Source organism: Emydura macquarii, unplaced genomic scaffold, assembly GCF_026122565.2.
Source record: "Emydura macquarii macquarii isolate MOO-44397 ecotype Brisbane River unplaced genomic scaffold, CSIRO-AGI_Emac_v2 contig_2699, whole genome shotgun sequence".
Taxonomy (NCBI): domain Eukaryota; kingdom Metazoa; phylum Chordata; order Testudines; family Chelidae; genus Emydura; species Emydura macquarii.
Window position 1 is genome coordinate 2,777,246 of NW_027132836.1, and position 19,259 is coordinate 2,796,504.

At 44.2% G+C, this 19,259-nt stretch overlaps 1 protein-coding gene across 1 annotated transcript in view; it reads left to right on the forward strand.

The window, feature by feature from the left end:
• The first annotated feature begins 3,344 nt into the window (after positions 1 to 3,344).
• SSH2 (slingshot protein phosphatase 2) overlaps positions 3,345 to 19,259 on the forward strand; it is a 137,658-nt gene continuing 121,743 nt past the window's right edge. Inside the window, exon 1 of the mRNA XM_067565886.1 lies at positions 3,345 to 3,539. Within this exon, the coding sequence (XP_067421987.1) occupies positions 3,477 to 3,539 (63 nt within the window). The 5' untranslated portion in view covers positions 3,345 to 3,476. The remainder of the gene's footprint in view (positions 3,540 to 19,259) is intronic.

Below are 19,259 nucleotides of genomic sequence, written 5' to 3' on the forward strand. Positions count from 1 at the left end.
GTTATATCTTAATGTTTTCTCAAAGCAAAGCTTATCCTTCTAGAATGCCACACAATTTTTGTGCTGTTGATAAAACAGTGTGCCAAATTGTCATCACAGATGTTTTGCTGGGGTAATTTTTATTATATGTTATTTTTGCTTTTGTACATAAGATGCAGTTTGGGGGCATTCTGTCTCCTTTTACACTTGATATCTGGATGATGCTATAATCGCTGATGTTCGGTAATACTGAAAATAAAAGGTATGTCAGCAAGGGAAGTATTTTCATATTTACTGAAGACAAAAATAACTCATGCTTTGCATGTGTTAAAAGATCTATGGGGCCAGTCCTGCAAGATGCTGAGCACGGTGCCCTCAACAATTTGCAGAACATGGGTACAAACTTATGATCCCTTTTTTATATAAACTACTGGCTATCATTACCACAGGCTGCATTCTAATTGTTCTTTTAAATCAGAATACATTTGCCTCATAGCTTCCTTCTCTACATTTAAATTTTGCTGCAGTGGTTTGCTGAATTGGGGCCACAGTGCTGACTTCGAGCCACAGTGCTTACAAGCATAACTAGAGAAGAAGGAGGACCTTGTGGTTAAGATCCAAAAGCCACAATCCCACAATAGAGGAAGAAGGCTGGGTTGGTTAAAAAATGACCTAGTTTAGAGAGGAACTGAAGGCAGCCATAAAAATAAAAAATAATATATAACACATGGAGGAAAGGGGAAGTAGATAGTAATGAATATAAATCAGAAGTTAGGAATTGTAGAACATTGATAAGGGAAGCAAAGGGATACACGGAGACCTCTATGGCCAGTAGAGTTAAGGACCATAAGAAGGTGTTTTTTTCAATATATTAGGAAGAACAAGAATCCTGACAATGGTATTGCTTCATCATCAGATGGAAATGGTAGAATTATGAATAATAATGTACAATATGCAGAAATGTTCAATACATATTTCTGTTCTGTATTTGGGGAAAATACAGATGATACAGTATCATCATATAGTGTTAACCTTCTTTGAATTCCATTAATATCTCTGGAGGATGTTAATGAGAAGCTATTAAAGTTAGACATTTTTAAATCAGCAGGTCCAGATTAACTGCACCCAAGATTTTTAAAGGAGCTGGCTGAGGAGCTCACTGGACCGTTAATGTTGATTTTAATAAATCTTAGAGCCCTGGGGAATTTCCAGAAGACTGAAAGAAAGTTGATGTTCTGCCAATTTTTAAAAAGGGTAAACAGGATCATCCAGATAATTATAGGCTTTTCAGCCTGACATTGATCCCGGATAAGATAATGGAGTGGCTAAGATGGGACTTGATTAATAAAGAATTAAAGGGGGATAATGTAATTAATGCCAATCTACATGGGTTTATGGAAAATATATCCTGTCAAATTAACTTGATTTTTTTAATGATATAAATTTGGTCAATAAGATGATAGTGTTAACGTAATATACTTAGACTTCTGTAAGGCATTCAGCTTGGTACTGCAAAACATTTGGATAAGAAACTAGAATGATATATAAAAATAACATGGCACACATTAAATGGATTAAAAACTGGCTAACTGATAGGTCTGAAAATGTAACTATAAATGGGGAATTGTCATCAAGTGGATGAGTTTCCAGTGGGGACCATGCTTTCCATAAAAACTGTTTCAAAATAATATGATGGTTGTTATAAGCAACTCAATGATACTTTCTTTATGTATACACTGTTTTTGTAGCCATGTTGGTCCCAGGATACTAGAGAGACAGAAGTTGGTCCAATAAAAGATATTACCTCACCCGCCTTGTCTCTCTACTTTTTTTATGTATGTTTCTTTGGTTATTCTCCCCTTCTGATCTGATCCCAAACAGGTGTATTACTTGAATTCTGTATGTTCCAGGTTCTCACTTTCTGCATAGCCCTGAGTGAAGCATTCCTGCAAAAATCACTTTCTAAGAGCAATTTTATTTTAACGACTCTGTTTTTCATCCTCCTTCATCCACTAGGAGGCAAACATGCTCATTAGTGAGTTTAACTTTTGTATTGTGGTAATGGATAACTGCCATACAGTTTGCAGAGCCTGCCTGATAATTATTTTGACTGCAAGGCACTGAGGGATAGACCAAAGAACTAGCACTGAGGGCTTTTCTGGTGCTTAGATTTAAAGGGACCAAAGCTTCCTTGACAGTTCTGTCAACTTGAAGGAGGAGATGCGAGTGAAATGCCCTGAATGCTAAGAGGAATTGATGGGTTAATGGAAGCCGTTGAGAAGACGAGTGTTTGCTTTCTGTTTGATATTTATTATGGTCTCTGGTAATCCAATCTCATTAGATGCCTACGAAGGACTGATTCTTCATCCCATTAACTTCAATGGCAAAACTCCCATTAATGGAACCCAGACGTGACCCAAATCGCTGAACCCTCAAAACAAATATGTTTTGCTTAAACTGTTAACATACCAGAATTGCTGCCCATCCATCACCCCCCATCCCTGAGTCCCAGACTTCCATACTTTGAATTCTGGGGGCTATTTTATGCCCTAAATTTGCATACACACATCACAGACCCATCATTTTCTAGGTGTCTGGGCCTCTATGGATTTAGTCAGGAAATCTCACAGAGAATCCCAAAAAGAGTTTGGAAGCTGTTTTCTGTAGAGGATGGTTGGAATATTGAGGAATTTTGTGTTGCCAACTGTAGTGATTTGATCATGAGTTTGCAGCAAGTTTTTCTTAAAGCCTCAGCTCCTGGAATCATAGGGGGGAAAGGAGAAGCTCCCTAAAGACCCAAAAACCAGAAGGCAAATAAAAATCACCCCGCAGTTATTAATTACTATTATTATTTAAATCCCATCATTTTAAGCCAATCTCATGATGTTGGGGGCCCGAAGCGTGATTTTTGAACACTTGAGGCTGGCCATATTGATACGAACTAGGGTGACCGGAAAGCATGTGTGGCAAATCAGCACAATAGGTGCCTAGGTACGACAAAGCCCTGAATATTGGGACTGTCCCTATAAAATCAGGGTGTCTGGGCTCCCTCATTGATACACCCAGTCGGGTTCCTCCTGAGGGCCCTTTACAAAGGGGGGAGGGAAGGGCGGCGCCCCAGAGAGCCCAGTCCTGCTCCTACTTCACAAAGGGAGGCCGAGGAGGGGAGCAGCAAGGGGCCCAGCAGAGAGGGAGGTGGGTTTCGCTAGGGGCCAGCAGAGAAGGGGTTAACCGTTCAAGCCTGCCGCCGGGCGGGGGCGGGGGCGGGGGCGTGGCCGGGCTGACAGGTGGCGCATGCGCGCTGGCGCCTCATTGTGCCCGGCCGGCCCAGCCCCGCCGCGCCTCACTCAGTCACTCGGCGAGGGGCCGTTGGCGAGAGCTGCTGCCCCCTGCGGTCACCGCCGCCGCCTCCCTCCCCGCCCGGCCGGCCGGCTCCGGGGCCCCGCCATGGAGTAAAGCCCCTCCCCCGGCCGGAGGGGGGCCCCCGCCGCGCCTCGATGGCTCTGGTAACGGTGCAGCGCTCGCCTACCCCCAGCGCCACCTCCAGCCCCTGCGCCTCGGTGAGTCTCCCCGTCCGGCCGGCCGCCGCCGCCTCCCTGCCGGGCGCTCGCTGAGGCGGAGGGAAAGGCGGTTGGCTACCACATAGCGTCCGGCCGGGGCTTGTACGCATGCGCGCTCTGTGCCTCCTGCCTCTCCCCCCCCCCCCTCTTCCGGGCCTGACAGCTGAGCGGCGCGCGGGCAGGAGCAGCCCCAGGGATGCTGCAGGCTGGCAGCCGGGCAGGCGCTGAGCCGGGGCAGCCCTCCTGGGCAGCGGGCGTACCAAGAATCGCCCACCCCCTTTCCTCCCCGTGCCCCATGCAAACATGTCCCTGCCCTGGAGCTTGTATATGGCGCTTGCAAAACGCTTGAGTGAATAAATGCCCGGGTCTCTTAGCTGCTCCTCCACCATGTGGTGCCCTTCTCGCCCGTCTTTGCTGCTCCGCCGCAAAGTAACAGACTGGGGAAGGGGGCTGTCTCCTGGGCTGCTGCTCCGTAGGGTTTGGTTGCGGGGTGGTTGCCTTTCAATTCATTTAAAGCAAGCTGATCAGGTCAGGCGAGTCTTAAAAAATAGAGAGAGCATGGAAGGAACGTTTGACCCCAGCTTCAGCTTAACAATTTTTGCCATGAAATGAAAGTTTCAGTGGAAACGGGTTTTTTCCTGGGTTTAAATGCTCCCCAGTAACGTTTGTCACCCAGGACCGTCCAGGGTGTAAAAGAGAGGCATGAGAACCCCCAAAAAGTGAAATGGACTATAAATACACAAGCTAGTTTTCGTTTTCATTGTCCGGTGTGAGAGGCTAAAAAGTATTGGTTAAAAGCAAACTAGGATCTAATAACTGATGGTGTTAAATTCTTCACCTACAGAATTGTATTCTAAAAATGATTTAACCTGGTATTTGCCTTTAGGCATCTTCCACACATGACATTCCTTTCAGAAAAAGCTACTAGATTTTCCTTCTGACTGCGGCATGTAATCTTCAAAATGCTATATCAAGCTGAGAGTTTTTAAAACAGGAAGACTTTAAATCTCTCAATGACAGTGAAAGCTCTCATTAGAAGGAGTCTTAAAAATTACCTGAAATTAATCCCAAATCAGGGAGTCTGACAGGCAGTTAAAGGGAATCTGTCATATTCAAAATAATGTTTGTTTAAAAAGGGGGTAGGGAAGAAAAACTGAATTTGAAGCATCTGAATTACTACTTACAACTATTGTAATATGGTTGGTTTGTTACCAGCAGTTAATTGAGGATAACAATGAAAACAGCTAAATCGCTTTCACTTGGTTTATATTCAGTTTCTAGTTGGCTTCACTTTAAAAGTCTCATGTATTCTCACACTCGTGTTATGTTTAGGTTGCAAATGCTTCAGGGGAATGTTGAAATCCCAGTTGTTTTGGCTAAAATAAAAACTGCTGTGAAAATATTTCTTGTTGGGCTGGGTAAAATCTCTTTTGATCTAAATTCTGGATTAACTGTCTGATAATATCACATCACATGTTATTTTGGATAGAAGGGCATTAACACCTTTGGGTTTTTTCCCTGTCTTGCTAAGGCATGTTTGTTTTATCAGTAATGCAGATTAATTCCACTGGTGTTACTTTGCTATACATATTGATTAACTCTGTTACTTCATATATTATTTTCACAATTGTGCATGGGAAAACTGTCTATGCTTAGCAGCTTGTAACTTCCTCTACGTGTAAAACACTTAAACTGTTAGCCTAATGCATCCTTAGCGTTAGGAATCCTTGTGTTGGTGACACGACTGATTTTTTTAAATGTAATTCATCCCCCCACCCCTCTCTCCTCTGATGCCTAGACTCAAATAGCAACTTCTGTTTAAACTTGTCATTGATGAGCACACTGTAGGGCTGCCCTTTTTGGTGCAGCTAAGTAACCTGTTTCCCTTCTAGGTTACCGAAAAAGTTGCTTTGGATGAGGATCACTCTGAACAGTGAGGAAGGAGTGTGCATGCGTGGATGCCGTGTGTGTACGCAGCCTGCCCTGATCTTGAACTGTGCGACTCCTAAAATACTATCCCTTACAGTTTTTTCCCCAATGCTCAACAAATACAGAGAATACAACCTTTAACATATTTAGCAGTATTAGCTCTCATTCCCCTTCTTATACAATTGAGATGTAATCTGCTGAACTAGTCACTGTGGTACTCTTTGCGAGAGAGCGTGTGTGGGCTCTGGTGTCCTGACTAAACTTTAACTTTAGTAATTACTTTCTGCCAATCTAAAACTCTTCTTGCAGTCTCGTGCAAATGGCATTCTTCACTTTCTGCCCTAAACTATTGCAGAGGGTTTATGTGTGCTCTTCAAATACCTTCTGCATTTCCCTGGTGGTTGAAGCATGTCTATAATTATTACTACTAATATTAAATTGTAAAAGTTTTTTGAGATCTTTTAGAAAAAATATAGGCTATTTCAGCTCATCTGCATATATGCTGCTAAAATTTCTTCAATGTTAAGGAAAGTATAGCAGATCAATATCTTAGATATATGCCACCATGCTTGACTAGTCCTTGGGGTTAAGTCTCCTTTGAGCTCCACAAGAATTCCCAAGCCACACTGTAGTAATCTAGATTGTCGTTTAGCTCATCTTGACTGTATATCCAGCTGTTGACAGAATTCTATTGACCTTTACAGTACAATGCCACTGTGTGAGGAAGTTGGACTGAAAATTTCTTGGTGAGATGGCCCAAGAGTTTCAGTGATGGTCCCAAATGAAATGCTGAGGGCTTGTGATTCTGACAAGTCTGTTATCTTGTTCATCCTCCTTAAGGTCCTTATTCTGCAGCTGACTCTGTGCAGGTGCAGGCAGTCCTCTCTGCCCATGTTGAACCCTGCTGATTTCAACAGGGGTCTGCTCATAAAGTCCATTGTAAAATTGGGGCCTGCAATTCTGTGGAAAAACTTCTGCATAATTTAGCAAGATGTTGGGTCAAACCATGCTTTAATCTTTTCTGTATGTTCACAGTCATCAGTTTTCTACAATACATAAGGTTGACTTCTGTAATGTTCTAATAGACTAATTTAAAAGTTGTTGAATTTATTTTATTTTGCTACATATAGATATTTTCTGTGTGGCCACCAAAACATTATACCTAATCGGCTGGAGTTAAATGTAAACCTCAACTTTTTGTTCTTTCTCTAGGTAATGTGGGGATGAGGTCAAGTTAAATCTGATAAATTAGTCCCCCAGAGAGTGTAGAGGTCTGACTTGTAGCTTGACATTTTCGTGTCTTGACAGAAAAATTCTCAGGAGACTGCTGTTTTGCCATCTCAGATTGGGACAAGGAAAAAGGGTTACAATTGTGTATGCTTCAACAAGTGACCATATGGAAAAACTAATTCTGTTTCAGGGTCACTAGAGGACTTTGAGGACAGAGTCCCTTGTAAATTGCTTGATGCTATTCTATTAGGAGTAGGCTCCCTAGACAACAAGAAGAGGTTGAAATAGTGCAGTGTCAATGTCCTTGAACCACAGGGGATTTCTGCATTGTGTGCTATAAAGGTATTATAATTGGCTTCCTTGGATTCAGGGGAATAGCTGATTCAAATCACTTTGAAATTGGATGGTTTTATTTATAGATTTTGTCCTCATTGCCATAGAATTTGAGCACCACACAAACATTCATTGCTTTATAGAGAAGTGTTTCATACAGCGATTTGGTCTAGATTGTTATAGATCTGCAGCGTACTGATTGTTCATCTAGCTACTTATAAACCATGATTTCTTAATTGTCTGTCTGAATTTCTGATCATAGTTTGACTTTTGACTCTGTTGGCACTTTATTTTGAAAAGAAAGACTTCTGTGCCCCATCCTACAAAACATTTCCATTGTTTAAACCCAAAGCAGTAGCTGGAATTATCAAAGGTGGCTTATGGGCGGAGTATGGGTTCAGGGGAGACTTCATGGAGGTGGACTACTTGGTTATTGTGAGAGTGAGAGGGGGGATACCTTCATCGACACAGCAGCCTATGTTTAATAGCTGAAGGATTTGAACTTTGTAAAGATTTCCAGTTTCTCTTCTGGGAAACTGGTTATTTGCTTTTTAAACAAAACCATAATTCACGTTTTAAGAGTAAAAGACGGCTTTTTAATCAGTGTGTCTTTTCCTTTAACTATGGCAAAGACTGTCCTTTCTCCCTATCTGAATCCCCACACTCCTCTGGAATAGCTTCCAGGTGTGTGGGTGGGGGCATGGCATGTATGGAGTTCACTGGCTCACACTAAAAAAATTGCGACGCTGCAAAAATTTTACACATAACCCTAAAAGTGAATGCAGGTCTGTTCTCTCATGCTTGCTTTGGAGGCTTCCCTGTTTATAACCCGCAGATGGAAACAGCGCTGCAGGAACAGAATTTGGCCTGGCTTGCACTGCAAACTTAGCTCGACATAGCTGTGATGTGGAGACTAGGATCCACACTCTTGAGTGCCGTAGGTATACTGACCTAATGCCTGGTGTAGACACAGCGAGGTTGATGGAAGAATGCTTCCAAAGGCCTAGCTGTTGTTGCTCGGTGCGGTGGAGTTCCTACAGCAAGAGGAAAAGCCCCCTCCATTGCTGATGCACGTTTATCTGTAGGATCCAGAGAGGCTTGGGGCCAGGTCCCAAGTTGGCAGGTTTGGAGGATCCAGGCCCTTGGTGTCTTTCCTTGCTGGAGACCGTTTCTCCCTAGTTGTGCATGTCTGCACAAGGGGATCCTGGGAACCTTGCCTTGCAGGTTCTTGTTGCTCCCCTTGCTTCCGCACTCCACCCCCCCAGTGGTCTCATTTCAGTGGAATAGTATGTAAACTTACATCAGCTGGATTCGTGTGCAGGCAGCTCCAGCAGGCTGTACGGAAACCTGCTGTCTGAATTTGGACAACGCCAGAGAAAGCACTGCCACGTTCTGCTTTAGCTGCAAGTCAACCACAGCCTTGCTCTAATCTGTTCCCCGTAGCTCAGCCAGATGCCTTGCAATTTGTCAAGATTCAATCAAGCCTTGATCCAAGACATAGTGAAGATTAGAGCTGGAGGTCTGTTCATGGTTTGTAAAAGGTGGAGTGAGTTCTTGTACGATTTGCTGGCTCCTCTGTTCTCTGGCTAGTCTGAGACAAATAGAAATCTATGAACCGCTCCTGTGTGTCTTGTTCCAAGCAGTCTTTCCTCTCCCAGGGAGAATATCCTCTCCCACTCTGTGTCTTCAGGAATTGCGATAGTGGCTTAACACATGCTTTCCACGCCTTCCAGTTATAAAACAAAGAACTGAAGACTTGCATGGCAAAGTCTGGCTGTGGAGGAGCACTGCAAAATAGCGTGACTCTTCTCCAGATGCTATCTGTCTGTGCAGTATATGTTTGCAGCAAACTCACTTTTGCTGACAGTTAAGTGCTAAATGAGATTTCTCTAAATCTGTCACCTAATCTTCCTGCTTCCTCCTAATCATTCAGAAAAGACTTGCATCCTGATTAACTGTGTCTGTTAATTCCATAAACTCTGAATTCTTTGCTACCACGTGTAAAACACACGATGTAGAGTTGGTTCTTGATGGCTAGTGAATGTAAGCGTTCCGGACGTGCCAGTCTCCTTCCTGTCTGAACAAGGACCACATGGTCGCCCTTCTCCATTTTCTACTCTTCTCAGTGCTGTCTCAGGAGAGATGTTGGGCCACTGTGCACCTGCTGTTGTTGGGTGAAGGGCATGTGCCAGGAGTCTTGTACGGTTCTCTAAAAGTTCCAGGATTTGGGCTTGCCCTGATCTCTGGTGCCTCGTGGTTCCTATCTGCTTTTTTGGGGAGGTACAGTTTTCTTAGGAGATGTCAAGTCGGTCTAAGTTTTGGTGCTTGAGCTGGAAATGTAAAAGCCCAGTTGATTAGGCTCTATATCTGCTTTGACCAAATGTGCCCAGTTGTTTTACACTCCCCTCTTCCATGGTGGTCGTATCAATTCTACTGCTTCCATCTCAGCATGCACTGACCTAAAATATTGGAGGAAAACTTGGTGTCATACTGAAGTCATGTGTGGGGTGTGTTTTTGATTTGTTAGCCAGAACGCAGTTGATACCATCTATGCCTGATGTAGAAGGCTCTGCATGAGATTTACATTGTAAGGCACTGGAGGATGTAAGAGGTGATATGATGATGTGAACAAAGGGAAGTGGCCCTGATGTTGCAGGGTGCTGCCATCTTCTGAAACAAACACTACAGAACTGTCTCCTCATTGGCGCAGTAGCACAGTAACACTTGAATTACTGTTTGAAGGACAACTCCAAAGAAGAAAAGCAAAACAATCCTGTCTGACCCTTTCTTGACAAGTGAAGGCTTTTGGACAGGCAGTCAGACACTGACTCCTTTCCAGTACCAGAGCATATTGTTTCCCTGAGGGCAGGGAAGGCAACTGACCCAGAAAGAGGAGATGCTGCTTTCATTGTTATAAAATTCACAGCTTAAAACAAACAAAACCTTAAGCCAGTTGGCTTCCCTCTTTATCCCAGGAGGTTAGCTAGAGTGGAAAGCAGAACCCTGCAAATATGTTTCGGAACCTTTCTCATTTTCTGATGGAAAGTTCCTTGCTGGTAGAATGTACAGGAAATATTTTCCTCACTAGTTTAAAAAACTAAATATAACCTTTCTTGGTTTTCTTTATTTTAATACTGCTTTCAGGGCCTTCATTAGTAATCAGCAGTCTTCATAATATAATCACTATGCAAAACACGAATTGACTGACCTCTTAGCCCAACGTGGCTACAACACTGCAAACAACTCTCTGAACTGCTCACTTTTATTACTCTTTTAAAAAATCTTCTCCCCTCTGCAGTATTTATCAGCATGACAATCTCTCTCTGGAGTTGCATTACTCAGTTAAATGCGCTATCACTAGTTCTTATCAAGCTGTGCTGATAAGAAAAAACCAGGACTTTCTTATTTAACGTGTGCCAGTCCTAGAAAATTCTCAGGAAAGTAGCATCACTTCATTCCGAGATGAGTGACCGAGGAGAAGGTGGGAATTCTGGAATCTTTCAGAAGTGTGCACAGCTTTTTAGAACTAAATCTGTCAGAGACACTCGGTGACAGTTACACTGCTTAGACTTCCTGCATCCTCCAGTAGCAGGATTTGGCAAACAAAGCAGGACTCTGATGGTGGGATAAAAATCTGCTTGTAGATCAGGCTTTTGCATATTTTGTTCACATTCCAAATCGACAAGAAAATACCAGAGGCCTGTATCCCCTGTTTAATATTTTGCTGCATAATAGAAGGGTTAAGGTTTCTTTATTTACCTTTTAAAGTATTTGATACGGGTTTTTAGCCAGCTGCACAAGACAAGGCTTTTTGACTTGTAAAGAAGAACTTTGCCTTCTGCGTACACACCCATCATAGATATTATGATGCTCTTCTCTGCAGTGAGCAGCTTACTTAAGCAAGGGACAGATAAGCGTGCCTGGCCTGCAGCGTCAGGTATGGCTTAGTGACTTTTCGGTTGTCAGGTCTTCAGCTGCAGCACTTGTTTGTCTTGGAAACTGGCAAAAAGTAGCCGTTGGGCAGCTAAGCTTGGTATTACTGCTGCTTGATCTCAGCCTGCAGCCGAAGGCCTCATTCTTCAGTCACAACAAACCACATCCTCCCAGTGCCGCAAACGTCTCCTTTCCATCTCTCTTACCTCTTCAAGAAGAGTGCAATGCTTGCGAAAGCTGGCAATTCAGCAGTGTTGGAAACTGAAGCCCCCCCCCGAATGGGTCTGGCATGGGTGATGGCCGTGAAAGCTACCCTTATCTGGACTGGAGGGACTATTTCTGTGACTAGCAGGGTAGCTGAGTCTTGGCACTGCTCTAACGTTTGCTTTTCTGCTGATGCTGCCAGCAAAGGTACCACTTGTAATCCCTGTTCTCTGCATCTTGGTTACCCTCCCCCTAGTAATGGGACCGAGATCACTAAGCCTGAGTGTTCAGTTAGAGAAGGGCATGAGTTGAGCTCAAGTCACCTGTTTGAGTCTGGTATTAATTCTGAGTTGCGTGGACGGTAGCCGTTTTGCACTCGTTCAGCAGATGCAGTGTGAGCACACTTAAGTAACTGCAGCGATGAGCACATCGTGTCAATAGCTTTCTGCAGAGGCAGTTGCCCTGGACTTGTACCTTATCCCTAGTGCTCATGGCAGGCCGCCCTCCTTTCATTGGAGGAATACAACTCGCACTGTTAAGCAGCATGTTACTTCCACAGCAGGGCCTACCCTGCTTGTGCGTGCCAGTGGTCGTGATGCGGCACCGGTGAGCAGAATGTTTGTGGCGTTTACTTACGGCCGGTTCACTATGGCTGCTGCTTACTGCTCTTGGCTACGTCGTCTCTTCCTCTCCCAGGGAGCTCCTTCATCGAGGCACTACTGAGAGCATGTTGTGCAGTCGAAATGGGAACCGTTGCCTAGCTGGGTCTTGTGTTGTCACAGAGGGAATTTAAGGAGTGGTGGCTGAAACTCCACATTGGACAACTCTTGCAGTTAGCACTTTCCATGTCCTGTGATCTGTTAACTCGTAACGTAACGGTGGTTGACTTTGATGCTAATGCTCTAGGCTACCTAAGAAGGAGCGTGATAGTGCATTGTCCCTGCCTGGAACCCGGAACGGTAAGAAAGGCTTGGCTGCTATTTTACCTATTCTTCTTCGTTTTCTCTTCTCCAAATCTCTCATTCTCTGTCTGCAAACAACCACACTGATTGCACCGGTGCCCTTCTTTCCATCCACATGGTGTGAATTCTTTGAGTCTCCTTCCCTGGGACAATAATATTTGTACATTTAATTGGTTTTACAAAGTTAGCTCTCTCCACTTTGTCTGGAAGTGGAACAGTGAGTAGATCCCATGCGAGAGTGACTCAGGTTCTTTAATTAATTTAAATTTAATTAAGGGAAATGCCATGCAAGTCACACTTGTATGGTGGAGTTCAGGCCTGTTTCCTTGTTCCTTTTCCACTGAAAGAAGTGCTAGAAGTAGAAGTGATGAGAGCTGGGAAAGCTCATGGAAAGCTTTTTCCAGTTCCTGTGGGTTTAGGTAGATCCTTTTCCTACAAGGAAATGTTGGAACAACATTTATAGGCAACTTATAGTGTGGGCAGTTCCCTTGGTCTGTAGAGTCTTAAATGGCTTGTACAAACCACCACGTAAAAATATAAACTTAGATAAATGCACTGAATCTGTTCATAACTTATGTCATGGCACCACAACACTGAAGCGAGTTAAAGTAGAGAAAAGGAAGGCTGAGGCATCAGTGAAAGAGAAGCAGCTTGGAATGGGTGTGTACGTATGAGGGGGAGAATTCCAGAGAGGGAAGAACAAATGAGTGACATCCCCTCTGCTCCCCATCCAGGAGAGCTGAGAGAAGGCAAAGCATGAAGGGCCAGGGAGCAGGTGGAAGCGTTGAGTAAAGTTGTCTGGTGGGAGTCATAAACTTGAAAGCCAGTTAGGCAGTGGCGAATGGAGAGAGGAAGCCAGTGTAGGTCCCTTTCAGATAGGAGAGGGAGTGAGGTCGTGTTTCCATGCTGGAAGAAGTGTTCTTTCCTCTTAACATTGGGAGTCCAGGCCCTAGAAGTGCAACTTGCTGTAGTTGTGGTGCTGACTGCCAAGGCATAAGCAGGTATTTTACAAGGGGTGGACAAATTCCAAGAGAGGTGGTGGTGGAGAGTTAAAGACAAGGGGGACTTGGCGGGAGGAACTGGAGGACCAGCACAACTCTGAATGCTCTGCCTTTAGGAGTAAAACTAATCAGTAGCGGTGTCAGAGTCACGGGACAAAAATTCTTTCCATCCAGAAATGTTGTATGCTAACTTCCGTATCGCCCCGGGCGGTAGGCGAGTGTCCGCTCCTTGTACTGTCGGCATGGAGAGGCAGAAGTGACTGAGGTGCATAGTGAGTCGATGGGCGGAGCAGGGTTAGTACGTGGGAGTTCCAGGCTCTGTGCTCAGTCCAATAGGCCACCTGGGGTGGGTGCCTTGTGGGACAGTAAATAAGAGAAGCCAAGTTACATGTCCCTGCACCTGACAGGCATGCTGTGGGCTCTGTAAAGTCCCCGATTTTCTGTCTGTGAACCAAAGGGCTGCAGTTATAGGCAGCAGTCAGCTAAGTTGTAAGGGTGAACGCAGCTAGCTTCCTGGTGCGATCAGTGGGGATATCCCCACCCGTAACAGCGTTCTGTGGACTAGAGATCAGCGAGGGGAGCCACAAAACAAGAGCATATTCCCTTCTCCCTCTTTGTCCCTGCCCCTGGAAAAAGAGAGGTACGAAAGTAACAGGGAGAAAAGGGGCAAGTCTGCAGGGACAGGGCTTGAGGAATGTTGGGCTGGGGTCTGCCCCACTGCCAGTCCGTTAGAAATGGGGAGTTCCACTAGCAAAAGTTGGAGACCTGCTGCGCTGGGCCATTCTACCCCTGACTTTTAACTGGATAATGGAGTTGACAGATGGACTGTGAACCTGATTCTCTGGCTTTGTAATGGATCTCTAATAAAACATGGCTGTCTTTCATCACCTCCTCTTGTTTGAAGTCAGACAACGACAAATGGAACCGCAAAAGATTTTGCAGAAGTCCTGCTTTTAGGGCTCAGCTTCATGGCTGACGTTTGAGAACCACATACATGAGCATTTTGGGGAAGAAAGAAAACGCTGCTCCTTCCTCTTTATATTAAAGGAAGTAACCATGTGTCCTACAGGTAGAAAATCCTTAGTTTGCATAACATGTCTTTGTGGTACATTTATAGCCATGAGCTACCCTGAAACTAGACCGAGGGGCTGATCCTAAAAGATTGCTCCCTTGCTGGGAGTTGAGAGTGTTTACCCTCTCCCTGGGTATTGAGTGCTAAATACCCAGCCCATTGGGGGGGGGACAAAAGCTGTATTCCTGCACAAAGCATGGATCTGCATTGTCGTTGGTCTGTCTGAGGACATTCGGGTTGGGTTTTTTCTCTAGTAACACTTTCTCAGCAAGAATATGGCCAGGCTTTGCAGTCATTGCAACAAACTGTAATTAAAATTCAAACCCTCTCTGAGCACCTTGGTCTTATCTATTCTTCACAGTTGTGCTGCAGCTGGAATCTAGGTGTGTTATCTGTGGAAGCAGACAAAGCCGTAACAGAATTTAGTACTTGGTTGAACAACCACAGAATATTTCTACCTTGTTGGAGTTCTCTTTGAAGTAGAATGCTGCACTTAATTTTACATATGTATATTGTCCACAGGTGTTACCGTGGTGTCAGTTAGCACAGGTACAGTTATAGGCTTTGATACCCTTTCTAGTGCAAGCTACTTTTACAACTAACAACCTGCAAAGAGACTATATCCAGATTTGTTAACCACTGCAAAGCATACAATCACATAACACAGCTATCCTATCTTACTGTGTGTTTCAGTAGAAATAATATCTTCCTGAGCTAAATGCTAATCCTTGGATGGAATAGGCCCAGCAGCAATCTCTGAGCACCATTAGCACAGCTGTGCTTATCTGATATGTTGGATCTGTTAACAAAAGCCTGACGCTTCTGCCCTTTCACGTTTGCAGTCATTCCCTGAAGTGGTGGTCCCTATTGCTGGCACACTCTCCCAGAGCCAGCCGAGATTTCTCTTGGCGTTGTCGGGTCAGCCATAAATCCCACCACAGCATTTCCAAAGCACCTGAGAAAATATGGCGGCATGCTGAAAGATAGCAGTTCATGACCAAATCTGAGGTAGACAGGAAAGTGACTGGACAGTCCTGGGTTGTGTGTAATCTAACCACAGCTGGGGTGTAACCTAGATATGGGGGCTGACTTCAAGTCCAGACACTCCAGAAACAACCAAAATAGACACATCCAAAAAATAGACTGTTGAATAACTATTATAGGGGCCTCCTTTAACGACTAAGCAAGCAACAGCTTAATGAAAAGTCTGGGCTGAATTAACTCTGAATACCCTGGTCTTCTGGGTTGATGCTGGAGTCTTGTCATGTTGGTTAGTGATACGAAGGTAAAGGCAACCCCATCTTCCCCAACATAGTAGAAGCCTAGCAGCTAAACGACAAGCCCCTTCTGCATGCAGGCATCCTTCTGTGCGAAATACAATTTACACCAGTGCAATTTAACTCGACCTTTCAAAGCGTGTGAAGAGGTGATGACGCCCTTTAGTCATCTTCTAAACGACACAGGAAACAAGTAACATCAGGCTAGCTGTATTACTTCTTAGCAGGAGTTCCTCTTTTTTGTTCATTTGTTTCACTTGAGTTCTACCTGGGTGGGGTGAGGAAGCATGATGTGGTTTTAAAGCGTTACTTGAAACTTGTCACCCTGTCTGGTTATTTTGACACGTCTTTCTTTTAGCTGGTTTTCTGGTTTGTCTGGAATTAGTAGAATTCTGCAGCCTGTAATGTTCAGCATTACAAACACTAAAGTGTTCCCCGGCTCTTCAGCAGGGTGGAGTGTGTTTTGATTAAAAGACTTCACACAATTGACCGTGGGCATGGAATGGTAACTCATTGGGACTCCTCCTTCCCCGGCTGTTCGGTGATTGTACCGCTTCTCACGCTGCTTGGGAGTGGCCAGTGACCATTGCCATAATACCTTGGCAGAGGGCTGAATCTCGTCAGTGGTCCGGTTATGTGCTTAGTTCTACTTGTTGCCTGAATCCTGAATGGAAAAGGTAGGGGTGGCCAAACTATACATATAGTTACTCTTAAATATTACCAAAACGTTGGGCAAAGATGGCTTTGTACAAAATACCATGTGGAAAAGTCCTCAGTTGCTGGAGTGGTCAGCATGGCTTAAAATTGAGGCTGCTCAGTCTCAAGTGGGTGAAATATTAGTTATCCTTTGGGACTGTGTATGCTTTATGCTTCTCTAATTTCGTTTCTTGACATCATGTTGGTGCCGTCACAAAGGGAAGCACAAAAACTGTACTGCAGCCTTTTGTAAGCTGGCTTTTGAGTCTGTGAACGCTTTCCCATGCAGAACAGAAACTCTGAGGGCTGGTCTGGAGGAAGCTTTATTCGGAACTGCATCCTGAGCATAGAAAGCCACAGTCTAAGCCCAGGCAGGTGCTGCATGGTCAGTGCTCGCTCCTTAAGTCCTGACACATGGGAGGAGTCATTGGACTAACTGCCTGCTCCCCATCACCTCCTGGCTTTTCTGAAAGAGACCGTGCCAGTCCTGCTGCTGGACCGTTAGAATGTCCAGCCGCAGCTGCAGAGCAATCTTTGCTCTTATGTGGAAGCTGAGCTAGGCTTCTGAGGACTTCTGATAGGACCCGATAGCTTTCTTTTGTAAAACGTGGCTGGCTTATGGAGCTCTGCCCAGCCACAAGATGCTGCTGCCATAGTACGTGAAAACCTTTACAGTATCTCAGTGCTGTTACCCTTCCGGTGTCTTGGATGTCTAGCAAGCACTGCAGTACCTGGCTTTTTGTATGGGCTGTAATTAGACTGCTTTTTTAAATTGGATTTCTTCACTTGAAGAAAAAAGTTCTTTTGGACTCTAAAGATACTCTTGTTAATGTCTGCCCACTTCAATGGGGAGACCTCAAAGCTGCGTGTCTGCACTAGCACACTCCAGTGCTGTAACTCACCTAAGCAGCTCCACAAAGAATAAACTAAGAATGGCCATATTGCATCAGACCAATGGTCTGTCTTCTGACAGTGGCCAGTGCCAGGTGCTTCAAGGGCATGAACAGACTAGGGCAATTATTGAGTGATCCATCCAATGTCATCCAGTGCCAGCTTCTGGCAGTCAGAGGTTTAAGGACACCTGGAGTGTGGGGTTGCATCTCTGACCTTCTTGGCTAATAGCCATTGATGGGTCCTATCCTCCAGGAACTTAGCTAATTCAGTTTTGATATATACCAGCTATACTTTTGGCCTTCACAGCATCCCCTGGCAACGAGTTCCACAAGGTGACTGTGCATTGTGTGAAGAGGTACTTCCTTATGTTAATTTTAAATCTGCTACCTATTAATTTCATTGAGTGACAGCTGGTTCTTGTGTTACCTGAAGAGGTAATTAACACTTTCCTGGTCACTTTCTTCACACCATTCATGACTGTATAGACCTCTATCATATCCTCCCACCCACTTCAGTACTGTATTTCGAGTTCTAGCACTTATATACAAGCACTTATACAATGTGTTAATGGTGGAAGCTCTAGCATAGACAGTGCTCTTGTGCTTTGCCACCAAAACTAGACAAAGTGACATTAAAGAGCCTGACCCCGTCTGCTAGTGATTTCTTCTGTTGTCACCATTGATGGAGGTGCTGAATAATGCTTTGAATAATGCTTTGAAACTTACTAGCTGGTCTTATTGGATGAAGCATAGGTTAGGCTGGCTTTGATTCCATTGGCTTTTTTGTTCTCTGATTCAGGGGCATTTCCCAGCTGTGTTTCTGTTAAGCTAAACATCCAAATCTCTTTAGGTCCCCTAAATTAATTTAATAGTATTGTAAATGTCATATATTCAGTTAAGCGTTCTTTATGAAACTCCTTCCTTCTGCCTTTTAAACATTGCTCTTACAACTGTGGTATCTGAAAAACTCAAACTAGTTTATCTCTATATGTGTGTCCCTTCGCATTGGCAGGAATCTATTTTCCCCTTATCTCCATCACAGGGGTATCTTAAAATAACTGCCCATAGTCACTTAATGCTCCAGTCCCTCTGGGTTTGCTCCATCCACATAGCTGCTTTTGGTGTTGCTAGTTGCTCTAAATGGGTCAGACTTAATGTGCCAGAAGTAATATGCTTGGGCCTGATTTTCAAAAGGGCTGAGCAAGTACAGCTTGAAATGAAGTCCATGGGATCGGGGGTACGGTGGGGGAAAGGCCCAATGTGATATGTCTCTGAAAACTCTGCAATTGCAAGGGTCTTTTATTTAGATGCTGTACCACAATCCTCGGTCCGTTGGCTCAGCCTGTGCAGCTTAATCTCTTTTTTGTCTCCTGTCCATGTTGGTCTGATGCCAAAGACTATTGTAGATTTCAAACACTGACCGCATCTGATTTGTATTTACTTTTAGAGGTGTGGTGTAGCACGAGCCAGAATAGCGAACCTCAGACAGCAGTCAATCGCTAAATGTAGAGAGATTCGTTAACGGCTGTGTTATTGACTCATTCAGCTTCTACATTTGTTTGTCATTAATCTGATGGAAGTTCACTCTGTTCAGCTCCCCAGAAGTAACTTGTGAGGGCCTGTGTTCTGTCTCACTCTTTCTTTTGCAGCCACTGTTTTAACAGGGTTGGGTTTAACTGGAAAAGATAGGGTGGTCACAAGGTGAGGGGGTTATTTAGAGACTCTTCAGAAGCAGTTTGGGTTAAGTAATAAGTAAGACTTCTGTCTTTCACTTTCTTTTTCAGCTACAATTGTTTATATCCCATGAAAACTGCTTTTATAGTTGCACATGACTGAAAATTAAATTCTTTGGTTTTAAAAAAACGGCTAAGCTGTCGAGCTCCCATTTAGGATAACAGTGTTCTAAGGGCATTCTGCACTTATGGGATTTGGGGGAGGATAATTTTGAGGAAAGAAACCTTATGTATTTATTGTCAGTCTTCCACTTGGAAAGAAATCTGAGAAATGGGCCAGTGAGCAAGTTTTCTCCTGTCTGGTTCTTCCAACTCATTCCAAGGGAATAAATAGGGGTCATATGAGGACAGACCAAACACTCTGTATTGCAGATTCCTGCCAACTAATGGAAACTGAAGTAGGTACCAAAGTTGTGCTCCCTCCATATGCAAATGGAAAGTGCAATGGAATTAAAAA